The sequence below is a fragment of the Schistocerca americana genome, chromosome 1 (genome assembly GCF_021461395.2).
Source record: "Schistocerca americana isolate TAMUIC-IGC-003095 chromosome 1, iqSchAmer2.1, whole genome shotgun sequence".
NCBI lineage: Eukaryota > Metazoa > Arthropoda > Insecta > Orthoptera > Acrididae > Schistocerca > Schistocerca americana.
Window position 1 is genome coordinate 299,470,285 of NC_060119.1, and position 15,287 is coordinate 299,485,571.

At 39.5% G+C, this 15,287-nt stretch overlaps 1 protein-coding gene across 4 annotated transcripts in view; it reads right to left on the reverse strand.

Annotated features, from left to right (window-relative positions):
* Positions 1-15,287, reverse strand: part of LOC124595298 (ATP-binding cassette sub-family C member 10) — a 365,583-nt gene that overhangs the window by 255,431 nt on the left and 94,865 nt on the right. For all 4 annotated transcript variants that reach the window (XM_047133987.1, XM_047134004.1, XM_047133995.1 and 1 more), the window contains one exon: positions 6,447-6,540. In XM_047133987.1, the coding sequence (XP_046989943.1) occupies positions 6,447-6,540 (94 nt within the window). The remainder of the gene's footprint in view (positions 1-6,446; positions 6,541-15,287) is intronic.

Below are 15,287 nucleotides of genomic sequence, written 5' to 3' on the forward strand. Positions count from 1 at the left end.
TTGCATCCTGCTTTTCAACAAGGAACTGTTCATGCAAGTGGTGGAGGTATTCTCATGAGATGTATATTTGCATAGGTTGAAAAAAAAGCATTACATTTGCTATCATCCAATGACTCAACAAAGCTTGTATTGTCTTCCAGTTACCTGACTTCAGATCAACACAGTAAGTATGGGATGCCATAAAGCAAGACGTGCAAGCCTTGGACTTTACTCCCAACAGTCTCCATGTGCTGTGGATGACAGCTGAGTGGTAGTGCATTACAATGATAACCAAATACTTTCTGTATCTTGTAAAGTGCATACCATTATACATCACTGTGGTCATCAGGGCAAAACAGGGTGTTGCGTGCCACTATTTCAGTTGTTCAAAAGCAGGTCTTTACTTTACAAGATTACCGTATAAGGTCTCGCAGATACAAGCAGAGATGGAATGTTAGCTCAGATAGAAATAAAATGGCTCTGGCACTGGGTTTGTCAAAGCAACAATCCTGGAAAGGAAGTTTAGACACATCTCTTGCAAACGCAAGGAGGAGGAGGACAGTCGTGGTCTAACATCTCGTAACAAGGAATGAGATATAACACAAGTTCAAAATGGGGGAAGGATGTGGAAGGAAATGGCCATGTACTTTCCAAAGAAACCATTCCAGCAGTTGCCTTAATCAATCTAAGGAAAAGTAAGTGTGTGTGTGTGTGTGTGTGTGTGTGTGTGTGTGTGTGTGTTGTCTGGTTAACGTAAAAAAGATGTGTTTATTATTTTATTTTTATACTGTGAATTTTATTTTGTAAAGTATTAAGAAAAGTCTTACAAGGTATAGTACCTGCAGAATGTATGACAATGCCACTACTCAACATGATCAGTGCAGGTGCTTTGCAGGATGAAAACAGCTCTCAGTAACAACCAGGGAACAGAACCTCACAAGGGGAAAGAACTCACCGTATGAACTGAACTATGGGAAGCGGAGCATCCAAACATAAATAAAATCTGGAAACATACTCAGCATGTGGCTAATGAATGAGAACACGACACCTCTGGGCATGAAGCACCAGGATAGATCAATGGCTGTTAAACTCCATGAGAGAAGTAGCCTGATCCACTTATTGCCACTCACAAGTAAACACTTCTGCCAGTGGGTCTGCCCACTGACACCATGCAAGCACCATGCATGACAGATGTGTGAACTACTTCGATGTTCTACACATGCCAGCTCACCTGCCTCCATCATGACATCCACTGAAGGGGATATTAAATCCACCAAAAAGGCCAGGGTTGGGTTGCAACCTCCATTGCAGAAGAAGAGAGAGTGCCAGAGAACCCAGCAATGGACTGATCACCATAGGAGCCAACACTGACACCCCAGGCTCCGCTGGAAGGGTGGAAGGACATGGAGGAAGAGGCACTGGTGGATCCACCAGCAATAGTGGGGATGGGGCCACTTCCATCGATGAAAGTGAGTTGAGATCTGTGGGCTCCACAACACCAGGCAAAGGCATGAGCTGAAATGGGCCACAAGGCTGCAGGCAACAGAAGGACAGTGGAAGCTGTGATGGGGGGGGGGGGGGGGGGGCAGCAATGGTGAGGGACACTGCTGTGTATGTGTGTGTGTGTGTGTGTGTGTGTGGAGCTTATGGGCACTCAACGGTGAGGTTATTAGCAGACTTAAACTCATTAAAACAAATGTCTAAAATTGTTGCACACAGTGAGGACGAAACCTATAAAATCAGACTCATCCACTCACTCCCACCTCACTCGCACTGTGCCACACAGTCACTCTATCTCACATGCATGAAGATATCTGAGAAAGGGTGGAAGATGCTACATCTGCGTTTAAAATAGATGTAAAACCATAGAAGAGCTAAAAGAAAGACACAGGGATGTGGATCTGGCTGACCTCTTACAAGAAACGTGGGTGAAGCGTTCACCCTATCAACACATTAAAAACATATCCCTAAAATTTTTGTAGGCAGTTTTTTCATCGAAGCATAAAACCACACCACATTCATTTGAACATCACTTAAAATAGAGGGTAGATCTGCTGGCAAATCTGCCACAGCCAGTTCATCCACAAATGGAGGGTCGCCTCACCAGAGCAAGAAGACATGCAACAGAGGACTTTGGCCTATATGAAGACGAGCGAGGAGGACATCATCCAGTCTTTGTGGCTGAAAGGAGGTATGTCACAGCTGAAAAGTGAGTTTTATGAGACACAGCTTATTATCATTCACTTTCAGCCACTCATCCTCCCATTGATGCATGATTCAACCATGGGGTGATGGCATGCAGGGGGATGGCACACTGAAATAACTGAGGATTGTGATACGCCTCCTAGGCTGCTACATCTGACTTTTCATTCCCCGCAATACCCACGTGCCCTGATACCCAGCAGAAAGACGCCACCTTCTCCAGCCATTGTAGCTGGAGGAGGGCAACCTGGATATTCTGGACTAATTTATCTGCTGGGTACAAGCCATCATAGAGTGTGAAGGACACACAGAGAATCGGAACAGACAAGGAATTTAGCTCCAGTGCTCACAAGATCACATATAATTCTGCATCACAGACAGTAAAGTCTAGAGACATTTGGACCTTGAGGACACAATCAGAGAAAACAACATAGCAAACAATGGAGCCCCGTTTCATCCCATGTGTAAAGGCAGCTGTGGAGTTGTAGTGCTCATTTAAAATGTCATAAAATAATGTATTAAAAAATATGCACGAGTTCAATCTTGCCTGTACTTCACCAAATCTAAAATTACTCTGCGCATCTGCAGTAACCAGTGTGGCAGATAATTAAAACCCTAAATTTGGGGTGGTACGTGCTCCACACCAAGTGACTCCAGCACACATTGCATGTGGATCCCAAATGGCATTGTCGCTCGTGTACGACTGGAGAAAAGGTGTTCCTGAGGTGGATGAACAACAGTCACCACACAAAGAACTGGACCCAAACAGCAACGCCAAGAGAAAAATGTGGCAGGCCATGGTGGTCTGTAGCACGTGACTCAAGAGCACAACAAATCCAGGTGACCTCGCAGCTGGCACCCGTGCAGACATGCACCCAATGACCAGTGTTGCCCACTACATAGCCAGAAAACTCAACAAATGCATCATCATGCAGACACAAACATCTTCATCTGGGTGTTGAATGTATGCACAAAGTGCTCCACCTCTGAGTTAGAAGCCGTGTAAAATGAGATGGTATTCAGATGCTGAATACCTCTGTGGATGAAAAGGCTTCAGTCTGGAGTGTCACAAATTGCCTACTGTTATTTGACATGATCATCCTAACTGATCCATCAATGGCAAAAATAATTAACAGAAAAATTGCCTTGAAATTTTCAGCCCGTCCAAGATACTCTCAAACAGCAGGCTATAGGACTGCAGCAAGAAGCATGAAAAATAATGGACTGAGGCACTAAATACAATTTGTCAATGGCCTGAAAGCCAAAAACAGAAAAGGTATCAAGCCCGAAGATATTTTGTGCCAATGGTGGATTGACAACTAACAATGTAAGTTGCCATTCCACATTACTGCAGCTCACAGACATGGAGAATTGCCCTCACAATGAAATGTACTGTGTACTATAAGACACAAGCTGACAGAGGGCTGCTGCAACTCCAGGCAACCCACGATCCTGTATGCATCCAAGTTAATGAGGCTGACTGACACTCCCATGTCTACTTATAATTCAACAAGCCGCCCATCCACAATCAATGTCAGCAAAATACACTGGGGCGACACTTGTGGGGCATTGGACACAGCCCAGAGTCCAAGGAAAACACTGGACTGTCCGACAACCAACTTGCAGCTCTCTGACTGTCACAAACAGTTGCGAAACATTATATCTGATGGCATACCGGACACATAACCTCCTCAAGTGGGCAGTCTTGGCGAATGTGCAACAAATGACAATCAGGGCAGGACTGGTGGTTCACTCAATGAGTGGAAGGAGAATGACGCCAAGGATCCAAAAATCACAATCGACAGGCAATACCATGCTGCAAGCGATGCAAACCCATCAACCTTGGAGCAGGTGATGACAGGGAACACCAAGATAGTGTTGCATCAGAATTGTCAATGGCAGCAACACAAGGTGACTCCGTGGGAAGCAAGGCCACCTGAGGTATCTGACAGGGCCCCAGGGGCTGTTGATCCTGTACACCTAATCACACCACCTGCCAATTATTAGAAAGGCTGTCCCAAGCCTCTACCATGAGTTCATGCCATTCCACAATTTGGGCAACTTTGTCTAAAAAAGGGTCGTACAAGCCCATCGACTAAGTCCGATCCTTGGGATTAAGAGTGTCTAAAAAAAGGGTCGTACAAGCCCATCGACTAAGTCTGAGCCTTGGGATTAAGAGCCAACTGGACAATTACATGCCAAGTTGAGACAAAGAAAGCTGGGATATTTTTACTTCCCCTCTTGTTTTGCTATCTGTCTCCTTAGAATTCATTTTTTCACTTTTAACTAATTACCATTAACATACATGAATATAATCTGCATTTTCATAAAAGAGAAAGGTTGACCCTCAGTTTTAAAGAATATAACACCAGATCTAATTTTGTGCTTAATTTTATGTGTGTAATTGATTTTATAATTTATTTCAACTATTCCTAGTTAGTATCTTTTGTTATAGGGTGAAATCAGTAATTGTTTAATAACTTAAATTCTATTGTTGATGTATAAACAAATATAAATTCTGTACTAATTATAAACAATCGGAGGAACAACTAATAATATTCTTAACGGATCTATTTGGATCTATGCGAAAACACGTTAGCAAAGCCAGCCCTTAATTAATTCCAAACTAATTAACAGCTTTGTCAAAAGTATTGTTTGAGTAACAATATTCGTTAATTTCTTGATTTAAACAAATAATTTGGCATAACTTTTGCAGTAGAAGAAACTGTTAAAAAGAACCAACTTTTCAATGTATTCAGTTAATTTAATGAGTTAAGTGTTAATTGTAATTTCTGTAAATTTAACTTCAAATAATGTGTAGTTTTAGTACCTATTATTGTGAGGTTATATAAGGGCTCAATTTTTGGTCCCGAGGCAATCAGTCCATGGCCGAGTTTCAGACGAGGAACCTGTATTGGTTGTTGAACAATGCATTCATGAAATAAGTGTAACACAATTAGGCCATGTGTTAAAACAATGACAGTGTCTGTTCCATACGTAACTTTCTATATTTCAAGAACTGTGAACTTTGTGGTTAGGTTTTTACTGCTTATGCATGTTCAATAGTAAACTATTGTAGCAGTATGTGGAGATTTGCCTGAAAACTATTAATGAGGCTTATGGAAAGTTAAAACAATAGTGCACTGGCCATATATAACTGTGTACTATTGGGGGAGGGGGAGGGGGGAGGGGAGTTGTGAACAGTGAAAGATAACTACTGTGAAATGCAACTGTGCACCTGTCAGCTACATTATTTAAAGTAATCAGTGTTGTACTTCCACACCCCATTTTTCAGCCAGTATCACAACGTAGTACATCAACACCGAGGACAACAAACGAAAAAATAAATTAGGCAAACTGTCACAAAGTTAGTGAATCTGCTTAAGAGGCATCACAGACACTCAAAACACTTGTGCAAGAGGCCTTGCAAATCAGCAATACTAGTCACATACAACTGTCAAGGGCACTAGTGATACTGGTTAACCTGCAGCCATGCCATTACCACATAGGTTTCATGGCCGAAATATTGTGTAAGCAACTGACAAAACTCGTCAAAGGGAGGCTTCTCAGGCTGAGTGGAGAGTTAATATTTTGGGTAACTTCATATTAACCTGCACTGCTGGACAACAAAGTTGTCTTATCAACCAGACTGATAATATATCTTACACGACAGTGCAGCAAGAACTGGTGCAGATAATTCTCCCACCTTAGACTCACTGAAACTGGCAAACGACGTTGGGGGCAGGGCACGAGGTAAGGACACGAAGCAAGCCAGCATTCTGGGTTATCACTGCCTGCATCTGTTCCCACTCCTACTGCTATTACTGCAGCTCCTTGTGCAGGCAGAATTATTCCTGGCAGCATTCCAAAAATGCCGAGTCCACGGTAGCCACAAGTGAACACTATTAAAACAGGGAAAGAAAGAAATAGGGAATAAAAAGCATAAGAATGGACTTTGTTGCCACTTCTGTATCTGCAGATGCTGTGACAATGCTGCTGCTAACATGGTCAGCAAGGTACTTTACACACACACACACACACACACACACACACACACACACACACACACACACAGAAAGAGAGAGAAAGATGGGACGAGGGTTAGTGACAGTTAATGAAATGAGACACTTAGGTGCAAAATGTAAGTACAATGTACATAAATAACAGAAGTCAGCAACAAATGACATTTAAAAACTTTGGAAATGTCTGTGGCAGGGAAAACAAACTAAAAACAATTACGGCAAATATAAAATGCTTTACCTTACCTGAAGAGGAATACTCCAAAATGCATGAAAACTGGCACAGGCATTAACTACACGATCTGTGTCAGTGCTCATGAAGTTTACAACTTCCCCTGTCCTAAAACAAGGAAATAAAGATTGTAAAGAGGCTGATGTCTGCACACAAGTAATGTAAGGAGGAACAGTAATAGGAGATTTGTTAAATGGAAAACTCCCTTCATATTTTAAAATCAGATTTAAGTTAGAGATACCTGACAGTTTCCCTCATTCTAGAAAGGAATGTGATTCTGTTAACTCTACAAAGGTATTAACAACTGATTTACAAAAAAAAAACGGGGAGGTATGCAATATTATGTAACTTCGTTTCCTACACTTTTAATTTCTAGGAGCATTCTGTGTGGAATAATGTCCTATACTCCCACTAAGGAAAGAAAAATTTCAAATAAATAACAAAGTAGAAAATAACATGAAAATTGTGATTTTTAGCAACATAAGGCGAAATTGGCACTTTTTTACAATTGTCAGGAAATTTTGAATTTTTCCCACTCCTACGTAAAAATGTTGTACATCCGATAGTAGCAGTTTATTAAGATTGGTAGCTGATAGTTGCTGAATGCTGAATTGGATTTTAAAGAATCATGTGTAATCTTAAAACAACATACCAGTTCCTGTTTAAAGAATTATAGCTTTTAAACACGTCATTTCGGTGAAGTGGTGTGAAACACGTCATTTCGGTGAAGTGGTGTGTTGCACAAGCATTTTTTGAAGCAATGAACTAGATTAACCTACTGCCTGAATGTATGTTTTATTTATACACATTTATTATGATGTAGAAGGATGCAGTGTACCTGCAGGCCAGGACGATGATACACATTGTACCACACTTGCAGTACCTGCTGGTTGGGCAGCTTATTCACTTTTGTTGGGTCCTACCTTGCAGATATGGTACGAATCATAGCAGAAGAGTGGTCAGGACGATGCATATGATGGCATGGAGACAAGATAAAACCTGAAACTTCCTGGCAGATTAAAACTGTGTGCCGGACCAGGACTCAAAATTGGGACCTTTGCCTTTCACGGGAAAGTGCTCTATCATCTGAGGTACCCAAGCACGACTCACGCCCCGTCCTCACAGCTTTACTTCTGCCAGTATCTCGTCTCCTACCTTCCAAACTTCACAGAAGCTCTCCTGAAAACCTTGCAGAACTAGCACTCCTTGAAGAAAGGATATTGCAGAGACATGGCTTAGCCACAGCCTGGGGGATGCTTCTGTGAAGTTTGGAAGATAGGAGATGAGATACGGCAGAAGTAAAGCTGTGAGGACGGGGCATGAGTCGTGCTTGGGTAGTTCAGATGGTAGAGCACTTGCCCGCAAAAGGCAAAGGTCACGAGTTCGAGTCTCGGTCCGGCACACAGTTTTAATCTGCCAGGAAGTTTCATATCAGTGCACATTCCGCTGTAGAGTGAAAATCTCATTCAAGAAAAAACCTGTTATATATTTGCTCAATTGAAATCTGTTAAATAAGACAGAATGTTTTTGGACTTTGTCCTTATCAATGTAATTCTGATATTCTGAGTAATGAAGCACTTTTGTATTGCATCGTCATTGTAAACAAGGATGCAGAGTACACAATACATTGTTTATGAGGAGCTTTGTATTTGTTCCGCGCATTGGCTGTTGTACTGCACTCTTAATTAGCAGCAGTAACTGCAGAACTTTAAGGAAAGAAGTTTGATCAGAAGAAGTTGGCAAGTGTGCTGAAATAATAAGATGAGCAAGATTAAAAATGGACATTTTACCTCCAAATCAGACCTTACTTCACCACCCGATATCACGGTACATAACCATCGCATGGGGAAATCGGTAACAACAACCCAGAAGACCCAAAACAAATACAGCTGGGAGTAAATAATATTGACTAAGAACAAGAACAGCAAACAGAAATTTGAAATTTTAAAGAAGATTGGTGATCCCCCTCCGAGTCAATAGCTATTGCCCGTAATGGCCTTACCACAGTGGTAACACTGGTTCCCATCAGATCACCAAAGTTAAGCGCTGTCAGTCTGGACTAGCACTTGGATGGGTGACCATCCAGTCTGCCGAGCACTGTCGGCAAGCGGGGTGGGTCAGCCCTTGTGAGGCAAACTGAGGAGCTACTTGATTGAGAAGTAGCAGCTCCGGTCTCGGAAACTAACATACGGCCGGGACAGCGGTGTGCTGACCACATGACCCTCCATATCCGCATCCAGTAATGCCTGTGGGCTGAGGATGACACGGCGGTCAGTCGGTACCTTTGAGCCTTCATGGCCTGTTGGGAGTAGTTTAGTTTTAGTTTTTTGTTTGATAGCTATTGTCCATAGCAACAATGGTCAAAAGCCTGATTATGTTGCAGTGCCAAAGCAATTAACAGCACTGCAAATTAAAAATTTTGAAGGGGTTTGAGTAGTCAATGAATAACAATTATTTACTACAATTATTACAGAGATGAAACTAATTAGTCCAAGAGTCAGAAGATTTTCTACTACGACTACAGAGGGAACTGTACCATGATGAGTCTACAGTAGCCCTGCAGATCACAGCTGCAGCTTGTTGACCTGCAGCAGTGGCAGTGTCTACACTGCATTCCCTTTCAGTGGCACAGCATGATCTACACACCAATTCAGCTTCTCATCAACTTCTAGTCACAGTGAGATTCTGGTGAGCCTATGCGATTGCTTCATTTCACACAAAGTTATTTATATGAGTTGGCTGATTCATTGATATTACAGTCATTGATCGATATTATGGTATTAGGATACTATGTTTCTTCATTTTGTGAAGTGCACAATTTTACATTTCTGAACATTTAGAGCTAGTTGCCAGTTTCTACACATGTTGAAATCTTTTTAAGGTTTGACAATATTATTCAGCTTCTTCCAGACAATACTTCACTACAGATAACTGCATCATCTGCAAAAAGCCTGAGGTTACTATTAACATTGTCTGCAAGGTCATTAATATACAACATGAACAGCAAGTTACTTAGAAATCTGACAATGACCCTCCATCCAAGGTAACATGGTGTGTCCACCCTTCCAAACAGCCCTCAATTTAGTCAAAAATTTCAGTTCATACCCCATATGATCACATATTTTTTAATAAGCATAGGTGTGGGACTGAGTCACATGCTTTTTTTTTTTTTCAAATCACGAAATACTTCTTCTTCGTGACTGTCTAGATCCAAGGCTTTCAGTATGTCATGTGAGAAAAGTGTGAGTTGGTTACACATGATCAATGTTCTTGAAATCCATGCTGGTTGAATAAGAATCTTTATTAGCCATTCAGCATTTTCTTATACAATGGGCTTCATCAATAAGTTCAATTACAGTATAAAGATGGTTATATTCTCATAACAATGTATATATAAATATTATGAATGTTAGTGTAGTACAATAGCAAAGATTTGGAATTTTATATAGTGTTAATTTCACAATAAAAAAGAAAACATTATACAAATTTATATTAAGCGGGGAGTATTCATGCTGATGACACTATGTCATTATCATATACATGTTGATATCACTATGTCATTATCCTAAGATATTGATAGAAATATAGAGCACTTGAAATAGGTCTATGCCTATATGTTAGATATTGTTTTTGTATATGGTTATTGTATATGGTTGGCAAGGAGGAGATCATTCTGTTCAAGATACCTCATTATATTTGAGTTCAGAATATGTTCTAAGACTCTAGAACAAATCAGTGACAAGGATATTGGGTGGTAGATGAGTTTTGTTACTTGAGAAGCAAAGTAAGTGATGATGGTTGAAATAGATAGGATATAAAGTGCATACTGGCTATAATGAGAAAATCATTTCTGAAAAAGACAAATTTTTTGACACAGATGAGAAAATTTAATGTTGATATGGATAGGTCTGGATTGTATCTTTGTATGGATGTGAAACACATATGATAAACAGTATGGGCAAGAAGAGAATAGAATATTTTGAAATGTGGTGCTAAAGAGAATGCTGAAGATTATATGGGTACATTGGATAACTAATGAATGGGTCTTCAACAGAATCGGGGAGATTGACAGCACAATTTGACTAAAAGAAGGGATTGATTGATCGACTGATTGACTGGATATATTCTGAGGCAACATCAAAAATCATCAAAAGGCTCAGATAAGTAATTGATTCAACTGAATGCAGGTTGCAGTAGTTAAGCAGAGACGAAGACACTTGCATACAATAGAGTAGCGTGTGGAGCAGCACCCAGCCAGTCTCCAAACTGAAGGTAGTAACAACAACAATAACAACAACAACAGTTTCTACAGTGATGATCACACATTATTTTTTATAACAAAACAGGACAGGACAGTTTTTTGCACATTTGACCTGAGACGTGAGTCCCTTAAGTTCCTTTGTAGTGGTGAATATGAAGATTTTGTGAATGTTCAACATCTAGTTAATAAACTGAAAGTTGGAAATGAACCAGCTTAAAGATATCAAGCTCATGATGGATTACAACCAGATATTTACAAAAAAGGAGCTACAGGTTATATTTGAGTACCACCATAAGTTTTTATGGTGTACAAAGAGATTTTATCAAAGAATAGGAATGTATAAAATGCAATGTTATCTTCTTATCATATTTGCTCACAAACATCATACATAATAATCTTACAGATTCTGTTATTAATGTTAATACACTATTACTGGTAATTAATTTCAAAGTTATTGGCAAATCAGCCACTGCTGTAAAATACTTTTATTCTTTTTTTCCACTGGAATCCACATAGTTAGTTAAACCATGTAGTGGGCAGCACTATGAAAAAATCGAACTAGATACATATGAGTCACCCTAGTACAGCTAAAACTGCTGTTTCATTTGAAAGACTTTACACAGTTACCACATAAAACGTAAGATAGTAAATGTTTTACTCTAGCAAGAATAAATTCAGTCTTGTAAGCCAGATGTGGTACAAATAAACATGAAATGTCAACTAAAATGCTGTCAAATTTGAAGCTATACAAAGCAGATACAGTACATGAAACAAACAGAAGAGCACTGATTATCAAATTTAAAATCTCCTCATTCTTTCGAAGTACATAGCACCAAATGCACATGGCAAAAAGTAACGTACACAAACTGGTAGCAAATTAATGCCACAAAAACACACAGGGAGGAAGACAATTTTGGATTATCATCTCTTTACAGCTATTTGTACGTATAGAGTTTGCCATTACAAGTCTTAATTTTAAGCTTAAAGCAAGAGCAAATTAAATAATAAACAAATGAGCTACATGATGTGATTAGTTCTCACAGCAGTTTCCCTTAATATTTGCAATCAAAACAGATCATATTCTAATGCTTTAGACAACCAGAAGTGATGTGAAGTTGGATTGCAAAATTCACACCTCTCTCCCATAGGTTGACTTACTTGGTATGTACAGCTGATTTTGTTCTCTTGGTTTCTGGCTACATTGAACTTTAAAAACTTCTTCTCCGAAGAGTACTGCTGGTTAACAGGAATTTATAGCACTCTCTCTCTCTACTTTGGAAATAATTTTTTTCTCGTTACAACAGTCAATGATATAAAACACCATAAGATACATAACCACTCCTTGTTCTTCCAATATGACTTCCGTGGCGCGAGTGCCAAACACCTGTCAAAGCCATTCGACCATCACGTCTACCTTGTGCTCATGACTCCTTTCCAGTCTGCACACACAAAAATGTGTCATGCAGTATGTACGTTCTCTCACATTTATTTTTAAAATATCATGTGTTCAAAATGGTAGAAGGGCAAGGAGTTCTAGAATTTACTTAGGTGGAAATTCTCAAATCTACATATCCCCCCCTCCCCCCCTCAGATCGAACACTTGATATTTACACATACTCATTATGTACATTAGTATTACATATAACAACAATTCAAATTTCCACAGTATACATTCCATATATTTTTATTAACCATGCACAACCCTTTTATTTACTATTTAGCTCTTTTTTTTCATTCTACTTTGATAATAACAACTCGAGCATTTCACCTAATGTTGGAGTCAGTTTTTTTATATCTAGGAATCGTGCGGACAACATTTCTGATTTCCAATCATAAATTCCAGGTGTCACATACACTTGATTATTTCTTATTTTATTCTAATTCTTTGTACTATTTTTGCTTCAGCACATACTAGTTTCATTATTCACAGTAGTTTGTAGTCTGGAGGAACACTGGGCAAATGAAAGTGTTCTTTCTGACACTCATAACACATAATAATGCTAGTGGTATATAGAATTCTAACTTACCAGACTAGTTCCTGTAAAATGTGTGACTTTTGTCATGATACTGTCCTTTTCCCCTAGAATCAGTACCTATACCTTACATGTGGGTTGACCCTATGAGTGCACTTTCTCCTTACATTCCGGTAGGTAAGCCCCTTTGTAATAAATCCCTATTCTTCAGGCCACAGGTCGTCCCATCTCTATGTAGGTACGCCTGCCCTATATCCTTAGCAAATGCCGGATACGGGCCCCCTTATCCTTTGTCAGTAGGCCTCATGGTTCATTGCCCTAGTATAGATCTTTATGTATAGTATAATTAAATATTTCCTGGAAAAAATAAAAATCTATTCTACACTTCACTCTCACTTCTTGATACTTCATTTAGTCTCTGGAGTCCTCATCTACTTTTTGACTTCTTTACTCTTAACAGATACTACGTCTACCTCTACTTTCGACTCAACATTCCTTAATAATTATCAAAATCGATTCCTCTCACATTTATGATCTCTTTCCTTACTTACACCTCCTTCTTATATACTCAATGTAGAATCCTTCTAGTTTTTTATATGTATATATAAATGCGATATTGACTCATCATAGTTCTTATATATATACCTGTGTGTGTGTGTGTGTGTGTGTGTGTGTGTGTGCTGCCTGATTCTTCAGCCTTCTTATCTGAAGATAAGTTGTAGGTTATTGGAAACAACGGAAACCAGGAAGGACTTCTGTGATAGAAGTAGATGAATATGGAAAGAGAAAGAAGTAGATAGGTCCTCAAATGAGAAGTAAGAAAGGGGGGGGGGGGGGAAAAATAAATAAAATAAAATAAAAAAATTTAGATTTGGTTGCTAAGATCGAAGAAGAGAAAGAAGACAGCCCCAAAGACAGGAAACCCTTCCCACCCCCCTTCCCCAGGATCCCTACCTCGCCAGTACATGAGTGAGAAGCTGGAGGAGGTATGGTGTTAAATCGTCTCCTACAGAACGGACATTCCCACCTTCACATTTGAGGTTCCCGAAGAAAATCTTAGTAACCCTATGGTAACGGAAAATGATGAAGAACCAGATACACTTGTTTGTGAGGGTTGTTATAAAGGTGTGATGTGTGTTTTGTGTTAGTCATGATTTATCTGGTAGTGTTAATCATGCTTTTACCTTTACTACCCACCCCCTCAAAAAATCAATACAAACCCTTCCATCTACGTCACATCCCATAAAAGGTATAAAATATTCTGTACCAAGTATAAAATTATATATTCCATTATCACAGTCATTTAACTAGCAGTATAATATTATGTTTTCCACAAATATAATATTCCATTCAATTTACTAATAAAATTATGCTTCAATGCCTTTAACTCTATTATCTTACATTCAGTGTGAGAATGGTATTCTCACAAATTTGGAAATTATTTCAAAAGTTCTCCCTATTTAGTTAGGACTAGGATTACCAGGCAGCTTTCAAGAAAACTACTTTTTGGAATCATTCATATTAACAGATTTACTGACGTTAACTTCACTGAGACTTCTGTCCACGGATCTGCACAGAACCTGGTGAATCTACTACTTACAAAGAATAATTCAGGCAAAAATAAAATCTAACTATACATCAAGAGCAAGAGAGACTGGTTGGCTAAGCAGATCTTATCTCAGGGGTAATGTGCGCACCAATTCCCATCTCGTGTCACCTCCTATCACGACAGAATAAGTCTGGATAAGACAGGACGAGTCATGAAGACAGGTAGGGGCACCCCTGGAATAACCGAGGATGAGACAATCAAAATTCCTAGCAGGCACAACTCTCTAACAACCGAGGATGATGGAGTCAAACTCCTAGCGGTCACAACTCTCTAACAACCGAGGACAATGCAGTCACCTACCAGGAGCAGTTTTGGGTGACGTAATCACAATTCCTCACTGGGATGTTTCTCTAACAAACTGTAAGCGGGGATGATAGAATAGAGTAAGAAGTTGGGGGAATTCGCTGCAGGAAAATTTTATTAGAGAATAAACACCAAAAACAACTTGGGATCCAACGGTCGTCACTCAGCCTGTTAACACAGAATGTTAACGTCCTTGGGAGACATATGTGACAGTCGCCAAGTTCTAACGCTGTAGATGACCTGAAGCGATGTGAAGTTGAATTGCAAAATTCACACTTCTCTCCCATAGGTTGACCTACTTGGTACATACAGCCAATCTTGTTCTCTTGATTTCCGGCAACGTCTATCTCCAAAAACTTCTTCTCCAAAGAATACTGTTGGTTAACACGAATTTATAACTCACTCTCTCTCTCTCTCTCTCTCTCTCTCTCTCTCTCTCTCTCTCTCTACTTTTGAAATAATGTAGAACTCAAAGAATACTTTTAGTTCAGTCTTGGTATATTTCAACTTCCACAAATAATATATTACCCATTTCTCACATCAATAATTGAATGTATACAAGTCAACCAATTCGTCTCGCGTTAGACTCGATAAAATACATCTGTAATAAAGTTGGTTTAACAACCACATAATTTATGAACCCCTCTTGCCTCTAGCAAATCCAATACGTGAATTACAATTAACGTTTCAACTGTTCTTTTTTTCTTGT